The 14882-nt window shown below is 42.7% G+C and overlaps 1 protein-coding gene across 1 annotated transcript in view; it reads left to right on the top strand.

Annotated features, from left to right (window-relative positions):
• The window catches only part of LOC147029309 (glycoprotein-N-acetylgalactosamine 3-beta-galactosyltransferase 1-like), a 91443-nt gene that overhangs the window by 37495 nt on the left and 39066 nt on the right, over window positions 1-14882 (top strand). The window contains exon 3 of the mRNA XM_085872264.1: window positions 13781-13958. Within this exon, the coding sequence (XP_085728390.1) occupies window positions 13781-13958 (178 nt within the window). The remainder of the gene's footprint in view (window positions 1-13780; window positions 13959-14882) is intronic.

The raw sequence follows: 14882 nt of genomic DNA, 5'->3' as shown, positions 1-14882 counted from the left end.
AATTACTTGAACCTCGAGTGGAATCGTACGTCACTCCAGTAACTCCAGTCCCAGTGAGAGTTTAATTCATTTATTTACGTGTGCACTGGAAAGAAACAAATGTGCAGATAAAATACCAAGACATATCCCCGCGCACCTCCTTCTTCTCAGAGTTCTGTTCACAAACCTAGCTTTTTTAATAGCAAAATTATTTGCTTCTTTGCTTCAATAAAAAAATATTTGTAATCACACAAGCTTCAACCAAGTCAATCAATACTCAAACACAGGTATAACTAGAGGGGGAGCACTCGGTAGAGTGCAAAACCTCCGCTGCCAATACTGCTAGGTCACTCAAGTGAACCTGATATCCTATTCATTCAATTTGACATCAACAGTGCTCACACAGTTATAGTTTGCAACTTTCCCTTTTACTTTTAACTTTTACAAACTCAATTCATTCGTCATAACTAGATTCCTTGAGACAGAAATTGATTTTACGTGGGTATATCCACCTGAAGTTCCAAAATCAGCCGCAATTATAATTTTGGCATGTTTTTTGTTGGAAATCACTTATAACATGTAGAAATGCAAAAAAAAAAAAAAAAAAAATCGAAATTTTGTTGAAAAAAAAGTTGCAAAATTTTCCAAGTTTTTTTTTTCTCTAACATTTTTTTTGGGGGGGGAGGGGTTGGAAATCACTTAACACATGTGGAAATGCAAAAACAAAAAATTCAAATATTTTTTCAAAATGGCCAAAACTGATCGCACTCGACTGAACCACGATTTAATAAACGAAACTAGATCGACGTGCATGTAGAAATGCAAAAAAAAAAATATCGAAATTTTGTTGAAAAAAAAGTTGCAAAATTTTCCAAGTTTTTTTTTTCTCTAACATTTTTTTTTTTGGGGGGGGGGTTGGAAATCACTTAACACATGCAGAAATGCAAAAACAAAAATTCAAATATTTTTTCAAAATGGCCGCCAAAGCGGCCATATTGGACTTTGGACCAAGTCCAAAATCTAATGGCATGATCCTTGGACCATACCTAAGCCCCCACCAAGTTTCGTCGAAATCCGTCGGAGTTTTTCCGTAATACTGTTCACAAACAAATAAACAAGCAGTCATAGACTGGTACTTTTGAAATCATCAACTTGACCTCTGACCTTGTCTAATAAAAGCTGTCTCTCGAGAAGGTAGCGACGCAAACCAGAAGTTTCTATGATGATTCTGTACCAAATCATCAAAAATCGAATGTTTTGGATGTTTGACCTCACTGTGACCTTGACCTTTGACCGATTTTGACCAAAATCTAATCACCACTAGCCATCACCCTCCTGAATCACGTGGTGTAATTTGACATTGGTAGCTTCTTCCGTTCTCGAGTTATCGTGCCAACAAACAAACAAACAAACAAACAAGCAGTCAGAGACTGGTACTTACGAAATCGTCAACTTGACCTCTAACCTTGTCTAATAAAAGCTGTCTCTCGAGAAGGTAGCAACGCAAACCAGAAGTTTCTACAATGATTCTGTATCAAACCATCAAAAATCGTAACGTCGACCGAAGCAAAAATCTCCATTTCTCCACGCAATTATATTATATCTTAACGTAACTCAACGATGCGTCTGCTCAAGCACACTGCATCACGTGACGACCCGTGACGCGGCGAGTGAAATTTTTTTTATACAATCTTAAAACGTCTCCAAAACATACGATTTTTACCAGAATTTCGACAACCGAGTTCTAAGCGTCCAAAGCGATCGCGAAAACCGAAGACAAAATTAAAATCGAAGTTAAAACGAACTCGTAACGTCGAGCGAAGCAAAAATACACCATTTCTCCACATGAATTTACGGAATTATGTTTGACCTCACTGTGACTTTGACCTTTGACCGATTTTGACCAAAATCTAATCAGCACTAGCCATCAACCTCCTGAATCACGTGGTGTAATTTGACATTGGTAGCTTCTTCCGTTCTCGAGTTATCGTGCCAACAAACAAACAAACAAACAGAAACGGAAGGCATCAATTTACTTACGAAATCTTTAGATTTCGTAAGTAACAAGCAGTCATAGACTGGTACTTACGAAATCGTCAACTTGACCTCTGACCTTGTCTAATAAAAGCTGTCTCTTGAGAAGGTCGCGACACAAACCAGAAGTTTCTACGATGATTCTGTACCAAACCATCAAAAATCGAATGTTTTGGATGTTTGACCTCACTGTGACCTTGACCTTTGACCGATTTTGACCAAAATCTAATCAGCGCTAGCCACCACGCTCCTGAATCACGTGGTGTAATTTGACATTGGAAGCTTCTTCTGTTCTCGTTTTATCATTTTTTGGATGTTTGACCTCACTGTGACCTTGACCTTTGACCGATTTTGACCAAAATGTAATCAGCACTAGCCATCAGCCTCCTGAATCACGTGGTGTAATTTGACATTGGTAGCTTCTTCCGTTCTTGAGTTATCGTGCCCACAAACAAACAAACAAACAGAAACGGAAGGCGACCTTTGACCGATTTTGACCAAAATCTAAACAGCGCTAGCCATCACCCTCCTGAATCATGTGGTGTAATTTGACATTGCTAGCTTCTTCCGTTCTCGAGTTATCGTACCTACAAACAAACAAGCAGTCATAGACTGGTACTTATGAAATCGTCAACTTGACCTCTGACCTTGTCTCATAAAAGCTGTCTCTAGAGAAGGTAGCGACGCAAACCAGAAATTTCTACGATGATTCTGTACCAAACCATCAAAAATCGTATGTTTGACCTCACTGTGACCTTGACCTTTCACCAATTTTGACCAAAATCTAATCAGCACTAGCCATCACCCTCCTGAATCACGTGGTGTAATTTGACATTGGTAACTTCTTCCCTTCTCGAGTTATCTGTACCAAACCATCAAAAATCGAATATTTGACCTCACTGTGACCTTGACCTTTGACCGATTTTGACCAAAATCGAATCAGCACTAGCCATCACTCTCCTGAATCACGTGGTTTAATTTGACATTGGTAGCTTCTTCCGTTCTCGAGTTATCTGTACCAAACCATCAAAAATCGAATATTTGACCTCACCGTGACATTGACCTTTGACCGATTTTGACCAAAATCTAATCAGCACTAGCCACCACCCTCCTGAATCAAGGGGTGTAATTTGACATTGGTAGCTTCTTCCGTTCTCGAGTTATCGTACCAACAAACAAACAAACAAGCAGTCAGAGACTGGTACTTACGAAATCGTCAACTTGACCTCTGACCTTGTCTAATAAAAGCTGTCTCTCGAGAAGGTAGCAACGCAAACCAGAAGTTTCTTCGATGATTCTGTGTCAAACCATCAAAAATCGTAACGTCGACCGAAGCAAAAATCTCCATTTCTCCACGCAATTATATTATACCTTAACGTAACTCAACGATGCGTCTGCTCGAGCACACTGCATCACGTGACGACCCGTGACGCGGCAAGTGAAATTTTTTTTATACAATCTTAAAACATCTCCAAAACATACGATTTTTACCAGCATTTCGACCACCGAGTTTTAAGCGTCCAAAGCGATCGCAAAAACCGAAGACAAAATTAAAATCGAAGTTAAAACGAACTCGTAACGTCGAGCGAAGCAAAAATACACCATTTCTCCACATGAATTTACGGAATTATGTTTGACCTCACTGTGACCTTGACCTTTGACCGATTTTGACCAAAATCTAATCAGCACTAGCCATCACCCTCCTGAATCACGTGGTGTAATTTGACATTGGTAGCTTCTTCCATTCTCGAGTTATCGTGCCAACAAACAAACAAACAAACAGAAACGGAAAGCATCAATTTACTTACGAAATCTTTTGATTTCTTAAGTAACAAGCAGTCATAGACTGGTACTTACGAAATCGTCAACTTGACCTCTGACCTTGTCTAATAAAAGCTGTCTCTTGAGAAGGTCGCGACACAAACCAGAAGTTTCTACGATGATTCTGTACCAAACCATCAAAAATCGAATGTTTTGGATGTTTTACTTCACTGTGACCTTTACCTTTGACCGATTTTGACCAAAATCTAATCAGCGCTAGCCACCACCCTCCTGAATCACGTGGTGTAATTTGACATTGGAAGCTTCTTCTGTTCTCGTTTTATCATTTGTTGGATGTTTGACCTCACTGTGACCTTGACCTTTGACCGATTTTGACCAAAATGTAATCAGCACTAGCTATCAGCCTCCTGAATCACGTGTTGTAATTTGACATTGGTAGCTTCTTCCGTTCTCGAGTTATCTGTACAAAACCATCAAAAATCGAATATTTGACCTCACCGTGACATTGACCTTTGACCGATTTTGACCAAAATCTAATCAGCACTAGCCATCACCCTCCTGAATCACGGGGTGTAATTTGACATTGGTAGCTTCTTCCGTTCTCGAGTTATCGTGCCAACAAACAAACAAACAAGCAGTCAGAGACTGGTACTTACGAAATCGTCAACTTGACCTCTGACCTTGTCTAATAAAAGCTGTCTCTCAAGAAGGTAGCAACGCAAACCAGAAGTTTCTACGATGATTCTGTATCAAACCATCAAAAATCGTAACGTCGACCGAAGCAAAAATCTCCATTTCTCCACGCAATTATATTATACCTTAACGTAACTCAACGATGCGTCTGCTCGAGCACACTGCATCACGTGACGACCCGTGACGCGGCAAGTGAAATTTTTTTTATACAATCTTAAAACGTCTCCAAAACATACGATTTTTACCAGAATTTCGACCACCGAGTTTTAAGCGTCCAAAGCGATCGCAAAAACCGAAGACAAAATTAAAATCGAAGTTAAAACGAACTCGTAACGTCGAGCGAAGCAAAAATACACCATTTCTCCACATGAATTTACGGAATTATGTTTGACCTCACTGTGACCTTGACCTTTGACCGATTTTGACCAAAATCTAATCAGCACTAGCCATCACCCTCCTGAATCACGTGGTGTAATTTGACATTGGTAGCTTCTTCCGTTCTCGAGTTATCGTGCCAACAAACAAACAAACAAACAAACAAACAGAAATGGAAAGCATCAATTTACTTACGAAATCTTTAGATTTCGTAAGTAACAAGCAGTCATAGACTGGTACTTACGAAATCGTCAACTTGACCTCTGACCTTGTCTAATAAAAGCTGTCTCTTGAGAAGGTCACGACACAAACCAGAAGTTTCTACGATGATTCTGTACCAAACCATCAAAAATCGAATGTTTTGGATGTTTTACTTCACTGTGACCTTGACCTTTGACCGATTTTGACCAAAATCTAATCAGCGCTAGCCACCACCCTCCTGAATCACGTGGTGTAATTTGACATTGGAAGCTTCTTCTGTTCTCGTTTTATCATTTTTTGGATGTTTGACCTCACTGTGACCTTGACCTTTGACCGATTTTGACCAAAATGTAATCAGCACTAGCTATCAGCCTCCTGAATCACGTGTTGTAATTTGACATTGGTAGCTTCTTCCGTTCTCGAGTTATCTGTACCAAACCATCAAAAATCGAATATTTGACCTCACCGTGACATTGACCTTTGACCGATTTTGACCAAAATCTAATCAGCACTAGCCATCACCGTCCTGAATCACGTGGTGTAATTTGACATTGGTAGCTTCTTCCGTTCTCGAGTTATCGTGCCTACATACAAACAAACAAACAGAAACGGAAGTCATCAATATACTTCCGAAATCTTTGGATTTCGTAAGTAACAAGCAGTCATAGACTGGTACTTACGAAATTGTCAACTTGACCTCTGACCTTGTCTCATAAACGCTGTCTCTCGAGAAGGTAGCGACGCAAACCAGAAGTTTCTACGATGATTCTGTACCAAACCATCAAAAATCGTAACGTCGACCGAAGCAAAAATCTCCATTTCTCCACGCAATTATTTTATATTATTTTATCAAAGTCACAAAACCATAATATTCGGCCATCCACCAACAACCTTTACATAATCCGACGGCTCAGCGAGTCAGGCATGCGACGATCACCTTTATTGGGATAAAAAATGACTTTTAAACACCATCTTTATCGAAAACACCGTCAGCGCGCACACGGAAAACTTTTACGTGACTCAACGATGCGTCTGCTCGAGCGCACTGCATCACGTGACGACCCGTGACGCGGCGAGTGAAATATTTTTTATGCAATCTTAAAACGTCTCCAAAACATCCGATTTTACCAGAATTTCGACAACCGAGTTTTAAGCGTCCTAAGCGATCGCAAAAACCGAAGACGAAATTAAAATTGAAGTTACAACGAACTCGTAACGTCGAGCGAAGCAAAAATCTCCATTTCTCCATGCAATTATTCAATATTATTTTATCAAAGTCACAAAACCGTAATTTTCGGCCATCCACCAACAATCTTAACATAATCCGACGGCTCAGCGAGTCAGGCATGCGACGACAACCTTTATTGGGATAAAAAAATGACTGAAACACCATCTTTATCGAAAACACCGTCAGCGCACACGGAAAACCTTAACGTGACTCAACGACGCCTCTGCTCGAGCGCACTGCATCATGGGACGACCCGTGACGCGCGAGTGAAATATTTTTTATACAATCTTAAAACGTCTCCAAAACATCCGATTTTTACCAGAATTTCGACAACCGAGTTTAAAAGTGTCCTCAGCGATCGCAAAAACCGAAGACAAAATTAAAATCGCAGTTAAAACGAACTCGTAACGTCGAGCGAAGCAAAAATACTCCATTTCTCCACATTAATTTACGAAATTATGTTTGACCTCACTGTGACCTTGACCTTTGACCGATTTTGACCAAAATCTAATCAGCGCTAGCCATCACCCTCCTGAATCACGTGGTGAAATTTGACATTGGTAGCTTCTTCTGTTCTCGAGTTATTGTGCCTACAAACAAACAAACAAACAATCACACAAACAAACACACAAACAAACAAACAAAAACGGAAGTGATCAATATACTAATGAAATCTTTAGATTTCGTAAGTAACAAGCAGTCATAGACTGGTACTTACGAAATCGTCAACTTGACCTCTGACCTTGTCTTATAAAAGCTGTCTCTCGAGAAGGTAGCGAAGCAAACCATAAGTTTCTACGATTATTCTGTACCAAACCATCAAAAATCGTAACGTCGACCAAAGCAAAAATCTCCATTTCTCCACGCAATTATTTAATATTATTTTATCAGTCACAAAACTGTAATATTTGGCCATCCACCAACAATCTTTACATAATCCAACGGCTTAGCGAGTCAGGCATGCGACGATAATCTTTATTGGGATAAAAAAATGACTTTTAAACACCATCTTTATCGAAAACACCGTCAGCACACACGCAAAACCTTTACCTGACTCAACGATGCGTCTGCTCGAGCGCGCTGCACCACGTGACGAGCCGTGACGCGGCGAGTGAAATATTTTTTATACAATTTTAAAACGTCTCCAAAACATCCGCTTTTCACCAGAATTTCGACAACCGAGTGTTAAGCATCCTAAGCGATCGCAAAAACCGAAGACAAAATTAAAATAGAAGTTAAAACGAACTTGTAACGTCGACCAAAGCAAAAATACTCCATTTCTCCACATGAATTTACGGAATTATGTTTGACCTCATTGTGACCTTGACCTTTGACCGATTTTGACCAAAATCTAATCAGCGCTAGCCATCACGCTCCTGAATAACGTAGTGTAATTTGACATTGGTAGCTTCTTCCGTTCTCGAGTTATCGTGCCTACAAACAAACACACAAACAAACAAACACACAAACAGAGGACGGAAGTCATCAATATACTTACGAAATCTAAATCTTTAGATTTCATAAGTAACAAACAGACAGGGGCGAAAACAGTAACCTCCGTCCATCTTCCATGGAGGAGGTTAATTAATACCAAATCACAGATACATACTCATAAAATGAATGTAATAATCATGTTCTCATGAGCTTTTAAATCAATCATTGTCTATCATCGAGATTTCACTAATATATTTATTATATGGGCTAAAAGCCTTTATTTGTGAAGTTAAATTATTCATTGGGCTTAATTGGGCCACAGCTAAACAAAAAACCATCAAGCTAACATTTTAAAAGAAATTTTCCACCACACCGGTAAACCAGACATCATTGATTAAACAGAATCCTTCCTCACACAGGATGTCCCAGTGTCCCTGACTCCGTCGTGTCTCTTCTCGGTTATTGGCTCCTCCGATTTGATGGGCTTGAACTCTGTCCCGGTGGCCGAGTTAATTTGCAACATCAACAACCTTTTCACCTTATCATTTGCCCAATGTCATCTTCTATCTGCTTGAAAATCAGGAAATATCAATCAATGCATTACCAAGGAGTTGCTGTAGCTGTGTTCAATAAGCTGACCCCAATGATAATTGAGGTAACACCGGTCAACAAGCGTATTATGAGATTAAGGATTCGTCACTCCTTAGGTGTCATTTCCCTGGTCTCTGTTTATGCTCCGACTGAGGCGAGTGATCTCACCGTGAAGGATGCATTCTACGCCACGCTCGAGTCTGTGGTTGATCAGTGCCCCAGACGAGATACACTTCTAGTTTTGGGGGATTTCATTGCATCGACTGGAACTGATAGGGATGGTTATGAGACATGTGTTGGTCCCCATGGGTCAGGAACTATGAATCAGAATAGCACTAAGTTCCTTGACTTTGCAAGAAGTCATGGACTTAGGGTGGCTGGTTCATGGTTTCAGCACCCACAAGCTCATCGCTGGACTTGGTATTCCAATTCTGGCGGTGTGGCAAAGGAGATTGACCATGTCCTCATTGACAGTCGTTGGAGGATAATCCAGAACTGCAGGATCTACCGGAGTGCTCAGTTCCTCAATACTGACCACAGGCTTGTTGTAGCAACTCTAAAGCTGCACCTTAAATCCTGGAGAATGGTACCATCCCAGCCTAGGATGGATGTTGGCAAACTCAGGGATGAGAGAGTAGCTGAGGAGTTTGCGAACAGGCTGAGTGGACACTTGGGGGGTCTGGGTGCTTTGGAGGGTCCTGAAGAGTTGTGGAGTGCCTTCAAGACCACCGTCCTTGATGTTGCCGGTAGATGTCTTGGAGCTCACTGCAGGGCAAAGAAGAATTTTGTCTCTCAAGGGACACTGGATACCATTGACCAGAGTCGCAGGGCCAGGCTGAATGGCAGAGCTGAGCTGTTCAGGGAGCTGAGGCGTAAAACTGTACGTGCATTGAGGGTGGACAAGGAGGCCTATATGCGAGGAATCTGTGAGGGGGTAGAGCATCACCTGTGGACAGGTGATTCTCGTCCCGCTTACAGGGGAATCCGCGCATTGCGTTCATCCAAGCCCATCCCTCGGAGCACTGCAGTTCGAGCAGAGAGTGGTAGGCTCTTGACAGAGGAGTCTGAAGTGAAGGCCCGCTGGGCCGGTTACTTTGAGCGGTTGTACCAGGCTGATCCCCCAGCTGTCGAGTTGGACGTCAAGGGTGTCACAATCCCTATTGCTGACCCTCGAATCAACTGTGGTCCACCTTCGCTTGTGGAAACACGGGCTGCGGTGAACCAGTTGAAACGGGGCAAAGCTCCAGGGATCTGTGGCATCCATGCTGAACTTCTCAAGGCTGGTGGAAATGCTGCATTCGTGTCATTGCATGCAGTTTTGTGTTCTGCCTGGAACACAGGCATCATCCCAACTGACTGGAAGAGGGGCCTTGTTGTTCCTCTCTGGAAAGGGAAGGGTGATCGCCAAGACTGCAACAACTACCAATGGGTGACGCTGCTCTCAGTGCTGGGCAAGGTCTTTGCTCGGATAATTCTTGATAGGGTTCGCCACCATCTGCTTGAGCACCAGCGTCCCGAGCAGTCAGGCTTTACACCAAAGAGGTCAACGATTGACCGTATCCTTGCCCTTCGTGTCCTCACCGAACGCAGACAAGAGTTTCGGCAGGGGCTGCTTGCAGCCTATGTTGATCTCTGTAAAGCGTTCAATTCAGTGAATCGGGATGTCCTCTGGAGGATTCTTGGTCTTCGTGGGGTGCCACCACAACTGATCGATCTGATGTCTGAACTCTACTCTGGTACTGAGAGTACTGTGAAGTGTGGTGGTACCATCTCTGACTTATTTCCAGTTATTACTGGAGTTCGTCAGGGGTGTGTACTGGCCCCCACACTTTTCAGCACTTGTATGGACTGGATTTTAGGGAGGATGTCGGAGAGATCAAACTGCGGTGCATCGTTTGGGAATGTCAATATCTCGGACCTTGATTTGGCAGATGATGCAGTCATCTTTGCGGAGACTCTAGACATCCTTTTGGGGGTCCTCGAGGTGCTGAAAGAGGAGTCGGAGCCGCTGGGATTACGGGTTTCTTGGGTCAAAACTAAGATCCAGGCTTTCGGTGACATCTTGGATGTTGCTGTCCTGTCTGTGTCTGTTTGTGGTGAGGATGTTGAGGTCGTGGAGAGATTCACTTACCTTGGCAGTGATATTCATGTCTCTGCTGGCTGTGAGTCAGAGGTCAATAAGACGTCTGGGTCAGGCCTGGGGAGTCATGGATTCACTGGATCATGGGGTGTGGCGCTGCCGGTACCTGTGCGGGAGGACGAAAGTCCGAGTCTTCAGGTCCTTGGTACTTCCAGTCTTGCTCTATGGATGCGAGACTTGGTCTCTGACCAAGGATCTGAGACGGAGACTTAATTCCTTTGGTACCAGGTCTCTTCGGAGAATCCTTGGCTATCGCTGGTCGGATTTTGTGTCCAACGAGCGGTTGCTGAGAGAGACTCGGATGAGATTTGTTACCTGCATAGTCCATGAGCGTCAGTTGTGGCTGTATGGACATGTGGCTCGTTTTCCTGACACTGATCCTGCTCACCAGATTCTCTCAGCGAGAGAGTCTCATGATTGGAGGAGGCCAGTGGGCTGACCACGTGCCTCGTGGTTGCAGCAGGTTGACCATCATCTCAAGGAGATGGGGATGGGCCTGGCATCTGCCTGGGGGTTGGCCAGACGGAGTCCCCTGGAGTACCGGCAGAAAGTGGACGCAGCGACGCGCTGTTCTGGCACATGCTCCCATACCTGACCTGACATTACATAGACTGGTATTGGCTTCATGGTTAAGGTAGCTGGCTTAAGATATTAGGGTCTTGAGTTGTAGCCCCTGTCAATCCATTGAAATAACACCAGGTGTATTGACTCTGCCTGTCATCCTTCCAATGTTGACAAAATGAGTACCAACTGACTGATAACAGGGGCACTTCATCAGCGACACAACCATGCTTGCAGGAAATGCTGTAACCAGCAGCTACAGGCTGCCTACAAACAACAACTGCATTACATAAAAGGTGCAAAAACGGATCCCCCTCACTATAAACCTATTACCTTACTTTCAATCATCAAGGTCATAGAATCCATCATCACAGATAAAATGAAATCCTTCCTTTCTCCTCATCTCACCAATTCGGGTTCAGACTACCTTGGACAAGTTGCTCCTACTTTCCCAGGATGGATGGAGTTTTTCAATGTCCTGATCATAAGAGTTCATGATGGTCTCTCGAGACATATTTTTAGTGTTCAATGCAGTCTAGCACCATGCCTTGCTCTCCGAACACTCTGCCAATGGCGTCCACGGTGAACTCCACACTTTATTTACTGACTTACTCTACTCTCTGAGACAATGGGTGGCTCTCAATGAAATCCTTTCACATCCATTTCCTGTAAAGGCTGGTGTGCCCCAAGGCAGCGTTCTGGGCACAGTCCTATTCCTGATCTTCATTAGTGATGTCTCTGACTCTCTGGAAAATCCCCTTAAGCTATTTGCTGATGATTCCACCCTCTCCCATGACATTCCTCATCCTTCAGACATGCAGGCTGCAGCCTCTTCCATCTCTTCAGACCTTGAAAGAAAATCACAACATGGTCAAACAATTGGAATATGTCTCTCAATCCTGACAGATCTCACACTCTCACTATCTTCTTCCGAAAGGACCATCTGACAACACCCCCCCTCCCCAATCAATTCCTCAACAATCCTTTTGCAGAAGCTTAATCATTCAAACTCCTGGGTCTCACAGTCAGTCATGATGTTTCTTGGGCAAACCACATTTCCAAGTTAGCTTCCAAAGCCAGCCGCTGCCTGGGCATCCTACGTCACACAAATCGTTCCTTTGGCATACCTGAATTCCTATCATGCAGGAACTCCTATCCACCTGGCAAACATAGGCATCAATTCATGAAGTCCTCAGAAGGAGGCCTTAATCCGCAGTTTGATGGAGTACTACTCTCCCCTCTGGGCTGGTGCCCCTACCTCACAGCTTGCTCAGCTTGATGCCATGGGAATTAAGGCCTTCAATAGTATTGGTATGTCTCCCTCCCTGATGAAGCTGAGTCTCTGGGACTATCACTTTCCCATCACAGGTCGGTGGTCTCTCTCTTCTTCCACCTCCTTTCTGGTCTTGCACCCCCTGCTTTTTCCATGCTTTGTTCCCTCCCTTAGGTATCTGGAGGGTGCATGCGGTCCACCATCAACCCACTTCTGCTGAAACTCCCAAAATCCGCATTCTCTTCAATCTAATTCTTCCCTCCATGTTTTCAAGATGGTTCTTCATCATTAGATCATCCCCTATCCACAACCATAATGATATTTTATACCCTGGTTAACCTCCCCTGTCCATGTCCTTCCCAATTTCCTTCTCCATCCACCTGGTCCACCACAGGCATCTCCCCACGTCCTTTATTTGTCCAAGTCTCCCTCTATTTTGTCCTTCAACCCCCTCCTCTCCACTCCCTAACTTTAGTGTTACTTTTCTGTTGCGTCCTGATCTGTTCAGTGTTCTTGATCTTCCATGAGCCTTGACTATGTACACAAGAAAAGCTTAGTGGGAGAATCTTGAACTGTGTTGATGAATTTGGTGGAAAGAGAGCGAACACTGACAACTGGGACAAAATATCGCCTCGCTCTTGAACCCCAAATTAAAAGTTATCATTCACAGTGGGAGGTCTTGAATGAAAAGATGGATTATTGTGTTGAAAATGTGTGGTGTGCTGAAGAAAAACTAATGTTTGTGGCATTCATGGTCTCACTTTGTAATACAAGATATTAAAACTTGACATCATGCAGAAAGGATTAATTATGGGTCATTTGATTAGTTGTGGTCTTTGATGGAGCACAGGAAAAAGAGCCATTAAAACGCCATCATGGGTGGACCACTAATTATGAGTCATTTTGGTGTGCTGAAAACTGAAGGCAATGTTTTTGTAATGTGTGTAGTGTGTTTGTGTCATGCCGTTTTGTTACAAGACTGTACATATTCAAACATGCTCACCTTGCGACCAACCACAGCTCAGAGAGGTCAGGCCAAACATGCTCACCTTGCGACCAACCGTGACTCAGAGAGGTCAGGCCAAACGTGCTCACCTTGCGACCAACCGTGGCTCAGAGAGGTCAAGCCAAACATTATCACCTTGTGACCCACTGCAGCTCAGAGAGGTCAGGCCAAACGTGCTCACCTTGCGACCAACCATGGCTCAGAGAGGTCAAGCCAAACATGCTCACCTTGCGACCAACCGTGGCTCAGAAAGGTCAGGCCAAACATGTCACCTTGCGACCAACCACAGCTCAATCAGACCATTTGACCATAAAAACCACTGCTTGTTTCATGGTCCATGCTACACATGAGATGTTCATCATAAATGTTCTCTTTATACCTCTTGAAATTGATATGTGCATGTGACTTGGTTAATGTTTGTTTATATGCACCATTCATTAATTGTCATCGAACACTCATTCTTTGTTGTGTTTTTCCCTTTAGACCTGTTCATTCTTCCGATGGCTCCCACTGTCCCCCACATTACTGAGCGGCATCATCTTTGGCTATACATTAGCTTACATCCTGTTTGTTCTTCCACCATTGCTTGTCATGGATGACAGGCATGTGGTGGGACCTAGCAATTTTGGTACGCACGATGCAGTTTTTCCACATTTTGCAGGTAAATGTGAAACCCATTGAACAACTGCTCATACAATGACATGGATGACTGCATTTGACTTGGTTTAGATTTGAAAATAGATTATATTATCGCTCTTTAAAAAGCAACATTTGTTTGATTGCAAATGTTCCATTAATGTTCTGTTTCATTTCTTCTCATGACTCCAAATCATGCTCTTTGTGCTTGTATAACGTTTTAAGTCCTCTAAAATGCAGCCATATTTCGATATAATGTAATTTTTTTTACATGAAAACTTGAATGGAATATTGACTGCCAATTTTTGAATGCTCTAAAGCACAAAATAAAAAATGTGCACTGCGATTCAATTGAACAGATTTGTCTTCATGTCATGTCTTCATTGAACATTTTACATGAAAGCAATGTTCACATTGAACTGAAGTTTAGGCATGCTTTAATGCATTGCTGGATCATCAAGGACTTGCACAAGATGACCAGAAACCTGATAAAGGCATATTATAAATTGGTAGCACAAAAGCAACTGCAATCAGAAACATGGTTTGCCTATTTGGACTGTTTTTGCCTAAAAGCAGACACGTTACCGGATAAGCATGACACCAGTTTTAACAAAGGAAAAGTTCAATGGATACGAGGTATTAAAAAGAAACAAAAAAGACATAACAAGAAGCCATAAAAATAACAAGTCTGAAGACGACGATGGTTCACGAGCGGTATTTGACGATGTAGATGGTTTCAGAAGTCAAGGATGAGACAATGTGATAATGTTTGACCAAGTTATAAAAATGATCAACATGATGTGGTACGAGTGACAGGTTATGAGCTGCAAAATGTCGAAAACCCGGTTTCGTTCAACAACTTTCAAAATTTGACCTTTGCATAACCTTTAAAGGTCACAAGACAATGTTGTGGACATTAAAATAAGGAAACAGGATACGTGCTATAGCT

This window comes from Eptatretus burgeri, chromosome 3 (genome assembly GCF_056783735.1).
Source record: "Eptatretus burgeri isolate ZD-2024b chromosome 3, Ebu_testis_v1, whole genome shotgun sequence".
In the NCBI taxonomy this organism is placed as follows: domain Eukaryota; kingdom Metazoa; phylum Chordata; class Myxini; order Myxiniformes; family Myxinidae; genus Eptatretus; species Eptatretus burgeri.
This window is presented reverse-complemented; position numbering and strand designations above follow the sequence as displayed.